General features: G+C 40.0%; 2 protein-coding genes across 2 annotated transcripts; one reads left to right on the top strand and one right to left on the bottom strand.

The window, feature by feature from the left end:
- Nucleotides 1–211: 211 nt before the first annotated feature.
- Nucleotides 212–2,664, bottom strand: nkx6-3 (NK6 homeobox 3). Its single transcript, XM_005814912.2, has 3 exons — nucleotides 2,195–2,664; nucleotides 1,548–1,717; nucleotides 212–618 (listed from the first exon to the last, which is right to left on the bottom strand). Exons 1-3 carry the CDS (start codon nucleotides 2,604–2,606, stop codon nucleotides 388–390), a joined length of 813 nt encoding a protein of 270 aa, XP_005814969.1. The 5' UTR covers nucleotides 2,607–2,664; the 3' UTR covers nucleotides 212–387.
- A 3,041-nt stretch (nucleotides 2,665–5,705) lies between these two features.
- LOC102218753 (E3 ubiquitin-protein ligase NEURL3-like) lies at nucleotides 5,706–10,399 on the top strand. Its single transcript, XM_023343257.1, has 5 exons — nucleotides 5,706–5,888; nucleotides 7,437–7,611; nucleotides 8,847–9,353; nucleotides 9,470–9,622; nucleotides 9,732–10,399. The coding sequence occupies exons 2-5, from the start codon at nucleotides 7,581–7,583 to the stop codon at nucleotides 9,890–9,892; spliced, it is 852 nt and encodes a 283-aa protein (XP_023199025.1). The 5' UTR covers nucleotides 5,706–5,888; nucleotides 7,437–7,580; the 3' UTR covers nucleotides 9,893–10,399.
- Nucleotides 10,400–13,030: the final 2,631 nt, after the last annotated feature.

Here is a 13,030-nt window from a genome sequence, read left to right as displayed (position 1 = left end):
CCTGATTGTTTCACGTTTTTATTTTATTTTTTTACACTTTTTAATTCAAATAATATATTTCTTAGACACTGCTGGAAGGCCTAGAGAGATAAAAGATTTGGTATTTTTACAAGTAGATTTCAATTATTGTTGTTTGTTTTTAATGTACAATTTTTTTATTTGTTTTTGAACAATTATATGTAAGGAATAATGGCAATAACAGCAGGCCGGAAGTCTCATGTCATTTGAATTCTAATCTCTTGACTTTTCAATTCTCCTCTGTGGGACATCATCTGCACATGCTCAGTCCGTTCCCTTCTCCCCCAACTTTAAACAAATGTTTACTTTATTAATCACAGCATGCAGGTCTGTTGAGTGGGGTGCGTGTGTGTGTGTGTGTGTGTGTGTTTAGACAGGGTGCGGCCCCAGTCTCAGCACAGAAAAAGCCCTGCGGTGTTTGCGCAGCAGCAGTCGGATCTTATCGTCGTCTGAGTCGGGGTCCAGGGGCTTATTGTACTCCTCGTCCTCCACCTCGTTCTCCGAGGCCTCCCCGCCCTGTCCGGCGTGCGTGGCCTGCGTGGAGCTGGGCTCCGAGGCGCTCTTCTTCCTCCACTTAGTGCGTCGGTTCTGGAACCACACCTGGCGCACACACACAGCCCTGTTTTCAGCAGAACAACACCTGGCTCATATTGTGGCAGTGGCAGGGATTGGCGGCACTTCCGACAGCTGCCGTAAAGTGCCACGGGCTGCCACTGCCGTCTCTCCTTGTTTCACCGAGAGCTCCACGGGTGCGAGTCGAAACGAATCGCGACCGAAGAGATGCTCAACATGCGCATTCAAAGGAATTAGAGCGCCGCAAAGCAACGGAATTCACTTATGAGGCCTTTTTAAAAAAAAATTATTTTTCATTATTTCCGTGTTGCAAAACTCATTCCCGCAAGATTTATAATTAAATACTCTAAACAGTAAGGTGATGACAAAAAGGCCTTTCAGCCTAAAGTCTTATAGTTCATTGGAAAAAGAAGGGTTTGGATGCTGTAATTCTAAAACTGAGTTTAGTGGCATTTTATTCAAATGTAAAATGCCACTTAAACCTCTTTTGAGAAGTACAAGTCTCATTTAAACAAACTTAGACGAATGAAATACATTTAATCTAAGCCTGTGGATATTAATAACTTGGAACTTAACTACACATAAACTGCAAATAAAATATGAAACATTTGTGAGTTTCCAGAGCTATATTTGGGATTTTCACAAATAAGTTCCACAAAATAAAAACTTTGCAATCACAAATTCTATTAGAGATTCAGTCCTCTATCAACGTTCTGCTGACCAGCCGGCATGACACCAAGCAGCAGAAACTTGTTTGAGGCACAATAGCCACAACTTTGTTTTTCTCTCTACTGTAGCCCCTTGATAGAATAGCTCCCTGGGCAGTGAGCCATAGCGCCCATATCCAAACCCATCACTGGTCAGTAAATACAAAAAAATACAAGACATTTTTAAACGGAGTAAAAATGAGGATCTGTCAAAAGCTGGCTGTAATTATAACATGTGGTGAAACTCACCTTAACTTGTGACTCAGTCATTCCCAGAGAATAAGCCAGTCTTGCCCTTTCTGGCCCGGCTAAGTACTTAGTTTGCTCGAAGGTTTTCTCCAGAGCAAATATCTGATGTCCGCTAAATGTTGGTCTGGTGTGTTTCTTCCTGTTGGGCATTTCCCCAAGTGGACCACTGCCTAAAAAAGTATAAAGCAAAAAGAGAAAACAAAACAAAAAAGCAGTGCAGGTTTGGGTTATTTGTTTCAATAATTTGGACAAAATTTGTTTGTTTTTTTGTACCCAATTTTGAATGAAAACAAATGATTTAACAATTTTGAATGTTAAAACTGACTGCCGTGATTACATATCGGGGATTTCTAATGTTATAATTCACATCACAATTCATTCCCTGATGTGACAGAAAAATGCTGAATTTAAGTTCTAACGTAATGTAAAAGTGCAAGGTAGTTATCTTTCTTTCCAGATGTTTTGTTAAAACAGTGACGTTACAACTGAACGTCCCATTTAAAATGAAATTCAAGTGAAGCAGTATCGCGTTTCTCTTGAATCTGACTGATCCTGCCAGCACGAGCCTGCTCTTGTTGAGACCTGGCAAGCTGAAGCAAGTTTCTGTGCGCTGATGAGGTCGATCCTGAAACCCTCTGCAGACTCACCGCTGGTGCACTGCTGTCGCCCTCCTCTCCAGTCACAGCTGCTCTCTGCCCAGCAGCTCATACTACGACCCTTCATGGGGCACTCCGCGGTGCTTTTGGAGAAGCCCAGCGAGGGGTTGTAATCTCGGTTGTAGTACATGGACGTAGTGGTTACGGAGGGACCGAACCCCCCCATGGGGGAGTACCCAGACAGCAGCGTGGTGGTGCCGGTGGAGCCAACCCCCACCATGGATCGGCTCAGGATGTCGCTGATGCCGTGGGGAGTCCCCGGCTGCAGCTGGGTGTTAAGGCCCGGGTTGAGTTTGTAGAAAGAGTTGGGGACCGAGTACTGGCACACCGGTGCCTTAAGGTCTGAGGGGAACTGGTTCAGGCTGTTGTTGAAGAGAAAAGACCCCTGGACGTTCGGATCCATGGGAAGTTCTCCAAATCTTTTTTCCGCCCCCCCACTGTCAGGAAAACATCCAGTAAGATCCAAGCTGGGGAGAGGCCTCTGGTGGCCCCCCGAGGAAAACGGTGACAGCTGCAAGCGGAGTCGAGATTCTGGAGCACAGCTAGCTTCTTAAAGATTTAGTCCAAAAGCAGCAGTCTTAACGTGAACTCTTTCAAAGTCGCCTGAGAATGCACCATGCAGTGCCCATCCTCAGTTTTGCATGGGATAGCTCCATATCTGAGCACTCTGGAAACAGACCTCAGCTATGTCCTACAGATGCGTGCCTCCTGCTGCCCCTCTCTTCAGAAATCATAAATACGCAGAATGTGGAAATGGAGTGGTTCCTTGATAAAGATGGCCCGCATTAGAATGCAGCCGGGGATTGGCCTGGGTCTCGCAGCATTAATGCCCTTCCATTGGCTCCGCGGTGAGGGCCGAACATTTTATTGGACGGCAGCAGATTAATAGTTTTTTGAACAGATGGAGTGGGAACAAGTAGATTTTTTGATGGCCTGCCATGTCTGATCAAGTGTGTTGCTGCGAGAGCAAGCAGAGGAGGGGGAGGAGAAGGAGGAAGGGTCCTCTCCTGGTTTGAATGAAAATATGAAATCATATACATAAAAAATGTAATGATAGATGTACAGCTCTTTTCAGTAGATTACATACATTCAGTATGAATGTCATATTAAGTTGGGCTTTTAATGATGCATTTGAACTTATGTTTTTTGAGGGGAAAATGGTTATGAAACAACTTCAAATGGTTTTAAAAACAAGAATTGAGTCGACTATGTCCATTCATAATGTAACTCCTGGAGTTTGAATTTATTGTGGATTTTCTCCAATCCACACAGGTTTAAAATTTTGCATATCAACTCAAACATGTTCTTAAATTCACCCCCCCCCCCCCAAACATATTTTGTTGAAAATCTATTAACATTAAGCCATTGCAGGTGCTAATGTTAACATGGTTTCTTCTCCATTGGCTCATTCTCAGTCCATGTAGATGTAAAACTGGCATTACTGTGGATGTTGACGCTGTTTTTCTAGCAGTTTATATTACACCGTGTTCCAAATTATTATGCAAATTGTATTTAAGCATCATAAAGATAAATTTTTTTGTTGTGCTATTAAATTTATAGATGGTATTGTCTGTCAGGGCTCTTTGAATCACTATGATTAATTTCAGAGAGCTGGGTTGATTAGTTTGTCTGGTGAGCTCAATTAAAGGAAATCTACTTAAGAAGGATGTTCCACATTATTAAGCAGGCCACAAGTTTCAAGCAATATGCGAAAGAGAAAGGATCTCTCTGCTCAAGAAAATCATCAGATAGTGTTGTGCCGTATGACAAGATATGAAAACATTAAATATTTAATGAAAACTGAAGCGTTATCATCGTACTGTGAAGAGATTTGTGGCTGATTCAGAACCAAGATGGGTTTGTACAGATAAAGGCATAATGAGGAAGGTTTCTGTTAGACAAATTCATCGGATTAAGAGAGCAGCTGTTAAAATACCCTTACAAAGCAGCAAACAGTTATTTGAAGCTGCTGGAGCCTCTGGAACCTCAAGGTGGAGGATCCTCCATAGGCTTGAGGTGCATCAACCTACTATTGGGCCCCTAACCAGAACTCACAAGCAGAAACGGTTGCAGTGGGCCCAGCTGGACATGAAGATTAATTTTCAAACAGACTTGTTCACTGATGAACAACCCTGTGCAACCCTGGATGGTCCAGATGGACGCAGTAGTGGATTGGTGGTGGATGGCCACCACGTCCCAACACGGCTGTGACGTCAGCAAGGAGGTGGTGGAGTCATTTTTTGGGCCAAAATCATGTGGAGAGAATCATTGGTCGAACCCTTCAGAGTCCCTGAAGGTGTGAAAATGACCTCAGCAAAGTATATGGACTTTCTGACTGATCACTTTCTTTCATGGTTCAAAAAGAAGAGCCAGACCTTCAGTAGCAAAATCATCTTCATGCATGACAATGCACCATCTCATGCTGCAAGGAATGCTACTGTGTCACTGGCTGCTGTAGGCATAAAAGGGGAGAAACTCATGGTTTGGTCACCATCCTCCTCTGACCTCAACCCTATTGAGAACCTTTGGAGTTTCCTCAAGCAGAAGATCTGAATGAGGTTCATATCAAACCAGCAGCTCTGGGAAGATTTTCTGACATCCTGCAAAGAAATTCAAGCAGAAACTTTCCACAAACTCACAAGTTCAATGGATCAAGAATTGTGCTGTGATATCAAAGAAGGTCCTATGTTAACATGTAACTGGGTCTGTTAAGATGTTTTTGATTGAAATAGCTTTTGATTTTAGTACATGTGACCACTTAATGCTGCACATTCAAAGAATGACCGTTTGCAGTTTTTTATAATCCATAAAATGTTTAGAAAATTTGCTGTGCATAATAATTTGGAACAATGCATTTTGAGTTTTTTATTTTTGAAAAAAACACTGTTCTCATTGGGAGCTTTGTTCAGTAAAATTTGATTTATACTGTAATAGTTCATGACTTGAAAATTATACTGACCATCATTTGCAGTGACCATTTAAGAAAGTCTGAGAAAATATCACTTGCATAATAATTTGGAACACAGTGTAGACTTGAGCAAGTCTCTGTGTTGCTACCAGAATAAATCAGATTGGGTCTGAGTGGCATGAGTTTGAGAGGCAAAGTTATGTATTAAAGTAACGAAGTCCAAAACCGATAAAACAAAGGCAATAAAAATAAACAATAAATGGTTTTTTTTCCCGAGAAGCCAGTTGAGTGCCCAGAATAACTTGCAACATCTTAAAAGAAAAAAACAAAAAATGCCCCCACTGGGGCCGCACCGTACAGACATGTTGGAAAATGAAAATGTAGCAAGTCCTGAATGTTACATAAAAAGTTGTGGAAGACCCCTCTGAAAGCGAAACCACACCAGATTTAAAATTGTTCAAAGTTGGAAATTTGGAAAAATCCCACCAAAGTGGGCGGAGCCTAGAGACACGACTGAACGTGGGGGTGAGTGGAGGTGGTGAGTGGGGATGGAAGAAGCGCTGTTGTCCCTTTCCCTTTCCACGCGTGTCCACGTCGCAAATGAATCACACAATTGCAAAGATGGTCATGCTCAGCTTGCTATTTCAAATCCTGAATCGCCACCGGGCCTGATGAAGCGGTTTCATACCGGGACGCCGGGCTGTGAGGAAGCAGTACCAAGCGGTACCACAGCAGTCAATAGGCTCCGTTCGACCGAAGGAGTCCAGCATATTTTAGGTAAAAATATTGCCAAGCTAAACAAACATACACAAAAATGTCAAAATGCGCAGAGAAACAGAGATAAAGATTTGATAGAGTTGATTTGGAGGCGATACTTTAGAGGTTGAGTCCAAAACAAAAGCAAATTTCTGTTTTCAGAGGCCACTCTGTCTAAAAAAAAATATATATCTTGTATTTGTAGAGCAGCTTAAACATTAACAATAAGCACTATTTGTCTTTCTTGCAACAGTATGAATGCTTAATGTTCACGCAGGGGATGAAAGGAAAAAGCTACGCAGAACAAGCATTTGTTTCATTTTACTGATAAAGATTTAGTAACTCCCCGCGCTAATTACAAAATGTAAGCAACCCACCGAACAGATTGCGTAGTTTGTTTGTAGGAAATGATTTCATTGCTTTATGGCCCGTGATTTCCAGGAGCTTTCAGTTTCATAATGACTGGTGACCATAAAGCTCATTTGATCTCTTTTCCTGTGATTCCCAGTTACCTGTAATGCAAATTCTGACAGAAAAACAGCTGCAACGCGTGAAGCAGTCTGCAATTTGTACAGTGAGACAAGATAAGTCAGATAAATATGGCTCTTAACCAGAGGCGCAGACACACAGTAAATTTCCAGTGGTTCTCTCACAAAGCATTTCCTGTACCAGACAAACCGGCCTATCAGAACATGGCCTATCAGAACCAATCCTGCATATTCAGTCTTGGCCAATAGATCTCAACCGCTTTCTGAGAAAAAGAAAATTACATACACAGTTCAAAGCTAAAATTATGACACAACTGTGCGGAGTGTGTCAGAGCTCACACACAAATCCCTAATGTTTTGTGGGAATTTTCCAACATGAGAGTTTCTCTGATATCTGCTTCTATTCTATTCTATTCTATTCTATTCTATTCTATTCTATTCTATTCTATTCTATTCTATTCTATTTAGTTTTTGCCTTTTCGTTTTCTCACCAAAATAAGTCACATCATCAGATGATCTGAAACATTTGTATGAGTCATAAGTTACCTGAATAAATGAAAGAAATGTAGTTTTAAATGTAACTTAAAATCTTTTTTGGTGGGGAATATTACTTTAATTTCACTGAGACCCGATTGTTCTAAAAAAAGCACTAAAGAAATCTTGATAAAACCTGTTTAGTGATATGAAGTAGGTTAAAAGGGGGGTGAAAAAAGCAAAACATTGTATATTATGTTATATTGTATTGTATTGCATTGTATTGCATTATTTTATTTTATGAGGGGAATTGCCAGCCTAGTCAGAGGTCATAGTTTCAGCTGAAAGGGGATTTCTGCATCTGTGAACAAATTTAAAATTGTCTTCAACATAAGTTAGAAGGAAATGGAAAACAATAGTTAAACATAATAGGAATTACTAATAAAAAAAAAAGAAGTAATGAGTAAAACGTAAATTGGAAAACATTTTGTTTTATTTTTCAAACGTCCTAAAAGAAGTCACATGAGAAAGTGTTTGGTAAAATTCCAGCTTGATTCTGCCCTCCCTCTGTCCCACCCCCCTTTCCTCTTTTCATTCATTCACCCAGTGGGATGTTTCTGATTTCCACACCACACGTGCGCTTCACTTTAAATCAGGTCGGAACACTCCCACCTGATCATAACAAAACCGCAACACAGACAAGAGAGCACAGTTCCCGTGTCGACGTACGAAAGATTACTTCTGCTCCAAGATGGGGAGAGCGGACCACGATAAGAAGACCGGTAAGATTTCTACAACTTGGCTTCATTTTATATTTGAATTGAAAATGCCTCTTTCAGGTTTTAAACAAATATTTAAGGATGTAAGACGCTCTTTGTTTATGAAAGTAGGAAAAAAGCTAAATACAAGTCAGAAAAAAATAATGCGTTTCATAAAAAATAAAAAAAATCCTGTAACTTAAACTCTTAAAGTTACAGAAAAATAAGAACGGCAGGGAAACTAAGCAGAAGCAACATAAGTTGGTTGTAAAACAGGTGATAAGAGAGACTTCAAACAAATATGTCCATTCATAATGTAACTCCTGGAGTAATAAACCATATATAGCTAGAAACTTTAAACATGATGTTAGATAGGAAAGTTTTTTGACCAGTAAGCAGTGAGTTAGGATCTACGCCGGGGGATTTGTGGATGACTCACTGTAAGATCTTGAAGCGTTGTAAAAAGACGCGGTAAATGTTTTCGAGAACAGAAGGGAGAGTCTAACCTGCCTTCAACTATAAGACATGTCCTGACATGCATGTACTCCAGCAGGTTACTCTGCACACCAGCACTGTCCATGCTTTCAAAGCAAAAGTGTGCAATCTGGCCGCTGTTTCCTCTGGTGGTAATGTGATAAGAAAATGAAAGTAAACAAAAACACTTGAGGTCAAGATTATGTCGGGATGTTCCTAGAATCTTGTCGGAGAGAAGCGAGTAGAAACGCAGATTAACCCATTTTATTTAGTTTGCAGATCACCTCTAGGTAGATTTACTCCTGATCTTGTTCTTTGCTGACAAAGTCTGAAGCAACAGTCAGGCCTGCAACAACAAAAAATAGAAAACAGGAATATGAAGTAAATGGGATTGTTCTGAATTGAACTTCTGGTTTTTGAAGATCAGCTGTCTCAAGTCATTTTCTTGCACTTATTGTAAACTAATAGCAGTTATTAAATGGGAATGCCAAACCCTGACAGACTTCTCAAAGTGTAACCGTGCATCACTCCTATTGCATAACGTATTTACAAATGTATTTGCGGTTAAACTAGTAAAGTTCAGTTGACGATCCCTGCTGCAAACTTGCAATCCATCAGCATCTGGAGACATTTATGTTGATGCTTTTACTGTCTACCTGTCAGGATGTTGTGTAAAACTACATGTCCAGGTTTTATAGTGCAGCTCATGTTTTTGTGTAAATGTCATAAACATAACCTGTTGATGTTTGTCATAAAGCTGTAATGGTGATTTTCTTCCCCCACAGATCCAAAGACGACCTGCAAATGCGGCTCCTCTTGCCTCGGCCCCATGACCTTCCATCCTAGGGCTGTGGGAGACATGATCTGCCTGAGCGAGGGCGGTCGACGTGCCGAGAGGATTGAAGATACTTTCAAAGGTGGTGTTGTTTTCACCAGCCGCCCTGTGAGGACCTACGAGAAGATCCGGTTGCTGGTGGAGAAGCACGTGCCACACTGGCAAGGAGCCTTGCGCGTGGGCTTCACCAACGTTAATCCATCGGCCAGATCTTTGCCTCTGCCCCCGTTTTCTATGCCCAACCTCACCCAAACCTCGGGTCACTGGGCCATGCCTGTGCACGAGTCTTACTGTCAGGAAACATCGGTGCTGGAATTCTGGGTCACATACAGCGGCAACATATGTGTGAAATTTCAAAACTCTGGGAAGCAAAGGCTAGTCGCGAATGTGGACGTCAGAAAGCCTCTCTGGGCCATGATTGATGTCTACGGCCAGACGTGCTCCGTCCTCCTTCTAGGTAATTTTAACACACCCACATTTTGTTTGTCTAACAGCCTGAACTTCTTGTTCTTAGCAAAGAATTTTGCATATACTAAAAATATCAATAATTCTCTGAATCATTCCCTCCTGCAGGCTCAAAGACAAAGGGTTTTCTTTTCAAGAAAACATCTTGCCCTGGCCCTGAACCTCCCATCAGACGGCCCTCCACTTTCAGTCTTGAAAATACAACGCTGAGCGAAAGCTCTGACGACAGGACGTCCTGCCTGAACATGGAAATCCCAGCAGGTATGTTTTCTGCCAGTGTCATTTGACTTTTTGTTTTACCCATTAAAGTGAACGCTGGAGTCACTCGGATGTCTCATAATTGTATTTTTTTTCTCTCTTCCGCTCACAGATGGCTACTGCGTGGTGTGCATGGTGCGGCAGAACGACATCACGCTGCCCTGTGGTCACCGCTGCCTCTGCAATCACTGCACCCCCAGAGTCCTGGCGCAGTTTGGTACCTGTCCGCTGTGTCGACTGGTGATCAGCCCTCCACCGGTGATGTGGACGTGACCCTTTGGAGCTGGCAGATCGCTAAACCTGCTGCAGAAAGCATCAAACGCAAACTACTGACAGACTGTAACACTAGAGACAGCAACCACTGAATGTGTCCTGGTACAGAAACCAATAATTGGGGGATTTCTGAAGGAAAAAAAAAAATCCCCTGGGTGAAGTAAAACCAGGATTTTAAAATGAATAAACCTGAAACTCGTACAAGAGTAAAGGTTCTGAGATGCTGAGATGTGAAGACACTTGTTATTGTTGCTTATGATTGTTTTTAAAAAAGAAAATGTGTTTTTTTAATTTTTCTAAAAGCACTTTCTTTTGTTATTTGTAAAGTCTTATTTGGACTCAGGATGTTATTTATATGGTAAATATAATATTTACTTTGAAATTATTTTTCAGGGACAAAGTGTATATAATACAGGATGATTTTTTTGTATTATCAACTGTGGACATGAAAATAAACCACGATACATTCCACAAATTTATACGACGGGATTCTTGTTTCAATGAAATGTCTGACAACAGTAAAGATTTAAACCTGTTTGATTTCCATAAAGTCCTTTAAATATTAAAGAAAACCTGCATCAAAATGGAGTTGAAGCACTCTGATATGGGAGAGGTGACAGCAGATTTTAACACAGAAACTCGTTGCAGAAATGTTTGTCATGTCACATAACACGGGCTGAAGGAGCCGAAACTGACAAGTAAGGTTTATTTATAAAGCGCTTATCACAGACAAAAAAATCACAAAGCACTGTACAGTAGAAATCAACCTTAAAACCATACAAACCATAAAAGCAACATAAGAAACATAGTAAAATCAAGAGATAAAAGCCTGGGAAAATAAAAATGTGTTAACACTCAACACACAACAGCAGAGAACAAGAAAGAGCTTACGAAGACTAAGCACAGAAACTAGAAAAACGTGCAGAAATGTGTTTCTAACAGAGCTGATGTTTGTCCGAAAAACATGCATTAATGACTATAATGGCGAGACTGAACTTTGACATAAAATATCTAACAAGAATAGCAAGACAAATCGTGATAAGAACATTAAAGCAGAGATAGCGAACAATAAAACAGATAACAAAATAATGAATTGAAATCATAAAAACAAATAAATCAATTAAACCCAAATTTATTTCAGTTGCTGCAATAAGTATAACAAGATGAATAGGTATAGAAAAAAGACAAGAAAACCTTAACAGAAAATCTGCTAAATGCACAAAAGATAACTAAAAAAAAAATTAGGATTATGTGTTAGACTTTCCTGTAATAGTGCAATCACAGTGAAGGTCTTTTGAGGCTTTTCTGTTTCTTCTTCTTCTTTTTTAAAACTCACTTCTAGCCTCTTTCCTCTTCACATAACACAAAATGTTCCTCCACCAGCCTGCTAATAGAAAAGCTCCTCAAAAGTTGGTTTTGAAAGACTAAAGAATTATGCACTATGAAGTTAGTGCAGATTAGATTTCATTCTTTAGTCAGATTGGAAAATAAGAATATAGATTACAGTATTTTTTATTTTTGTATTTAAAAGACTAGTTTAAAAAAAAAATGAAGTTGAGGTTTTACTGTCTTGGACCAAACATATGGGTTTAGCAAAGTCCCTGTCAATGTTCTTCTGCTCTGTGTCTGTCCTGATTCCTTTGTCAGTTTTGAAAGCAGGCCGCATCCATCGGCCAGTTTCATTCTGACTTATTTACGGTCTTGTTTTTCATATTTGATACATTATCAAACTTGTGTTATCATTCCTGAAAAGTCAACGATTAACAAGATGGATTTAGATTAACCAAAAAACGCAGACGAGGCGTTGGAGCTTGACACAGAAATGCTGCTGATGCTACAGGAAATTACCTGCATCAGCATCTAAAGGTGTCAGCAAGAATCATATTTAACCCAGAGCTTAATAATTCATCAAAGATTGACTGGTTACAGATTCACCGTTCTAAGAAAGAAGCTGAATTCACTTTCTGTTTGACACTCCTTGTTGACAAATTTGGTGTTTATTGCACAGGCATCTGTAAGGAAGTGTTTGTGATATTTAGCAGGGCTTTCTTCCATAGATAATTCTCTGCTGGGGCTATAAACTGTCTTAGATTATCTTTTTAAATTTGATTAGAGTCACAGAAGTTATATCATCGAAAGCAATCTGTGACTGGATGAGCCTGGAATTGGTTTACTGTATATTTCTCAAAAAATGTCAAGATAAGAGCCCTTCAACATTCCCATCATAAATTCCTCTGATCACTCATATCAGAGGAAATGATATACTGTAAATGATAAATGATATACTGTATCATTTATACAGTATGTATACAGTATGTATACAGTATCTTTTTGTCATAAATGATATACTGTAAACGTGACAGCAGCTGTCACGTTGACAGCAGCTGTCACGTTTACAGTATATCATTTATGACATACGTTTACAGTATATCATAAATGATATACGTTTACAGTATATCATTTATGAGTGAAGGTGGAGAGGTAGACGTGGTGGATCCAGGTTGTAGTGAGAAAATTCAGATTTAATGATGATGAAGGTTTGAATTCACCTTTGCTGCTCACCTGTGCTGCCTGGACAGCAGGTCCAGGCAGCACAGGTGAGCATTAACGGCAACATACTCTAACACAAGTAGCAACTAGCACCAAAATAATCCAAGTAGAACTGAGACAAGGTGTAGACAAATGATGTACAACAAGGAGCAGGGAACACAGGTGGGATTAAACACACGAGGAACACAAGAAGCATCAATCACATGATATCGTTCAAGAACTTATTAAATATGTAAAAGATACAAAATTACCTGAGAGGATTTAGTATGTGGGTGTGTGTGAGTGTATAAGTATTTATATAATTTAGTTATTTTAAGATTTGAAGATATATAGGAAAAATTAATTTCTGAATTACATCTCCGTCCAGCTGATGGCGGTAATACAAGAAGGGAACACGAGACACAGCTGGGAGCAATCAAGGGAAGACGCCACAGGAACTAAATTGACACAGAAAAACCAAATCCTTACAAAAGCTTTTCCTTTCTTTCAATTGAACAAGTGTATTCTCTTCCATTTTATGTGAAATTATATATAGTTGAACACTGAATAAAAAATATAGGTACAGTTTTTTTTTTATCTCACTGCCTG

Source organism: Xiphophorus maculatus, chromosome 12 (genome assembly GCF_002775205.1).
Source record: "Xiphophorus maculatus strain JP 163 A chromosome 12, X_maculatus-5.0-male, whole genome shotgun sequence".
In the NCBI taxonomy this organism is placed as follows: domain Eukaryota; kingdom Metazoa; phylum Chordata; class Actinopteri; order Cyprinodontiformes; family Poeciliidae; genus Xiphophorus; species Xiphophorus maculatus.
Note: the sequence above shows the minus strand (reverse complement) of the source record. Positions and strands in the feature narration are given on the sequence as shown.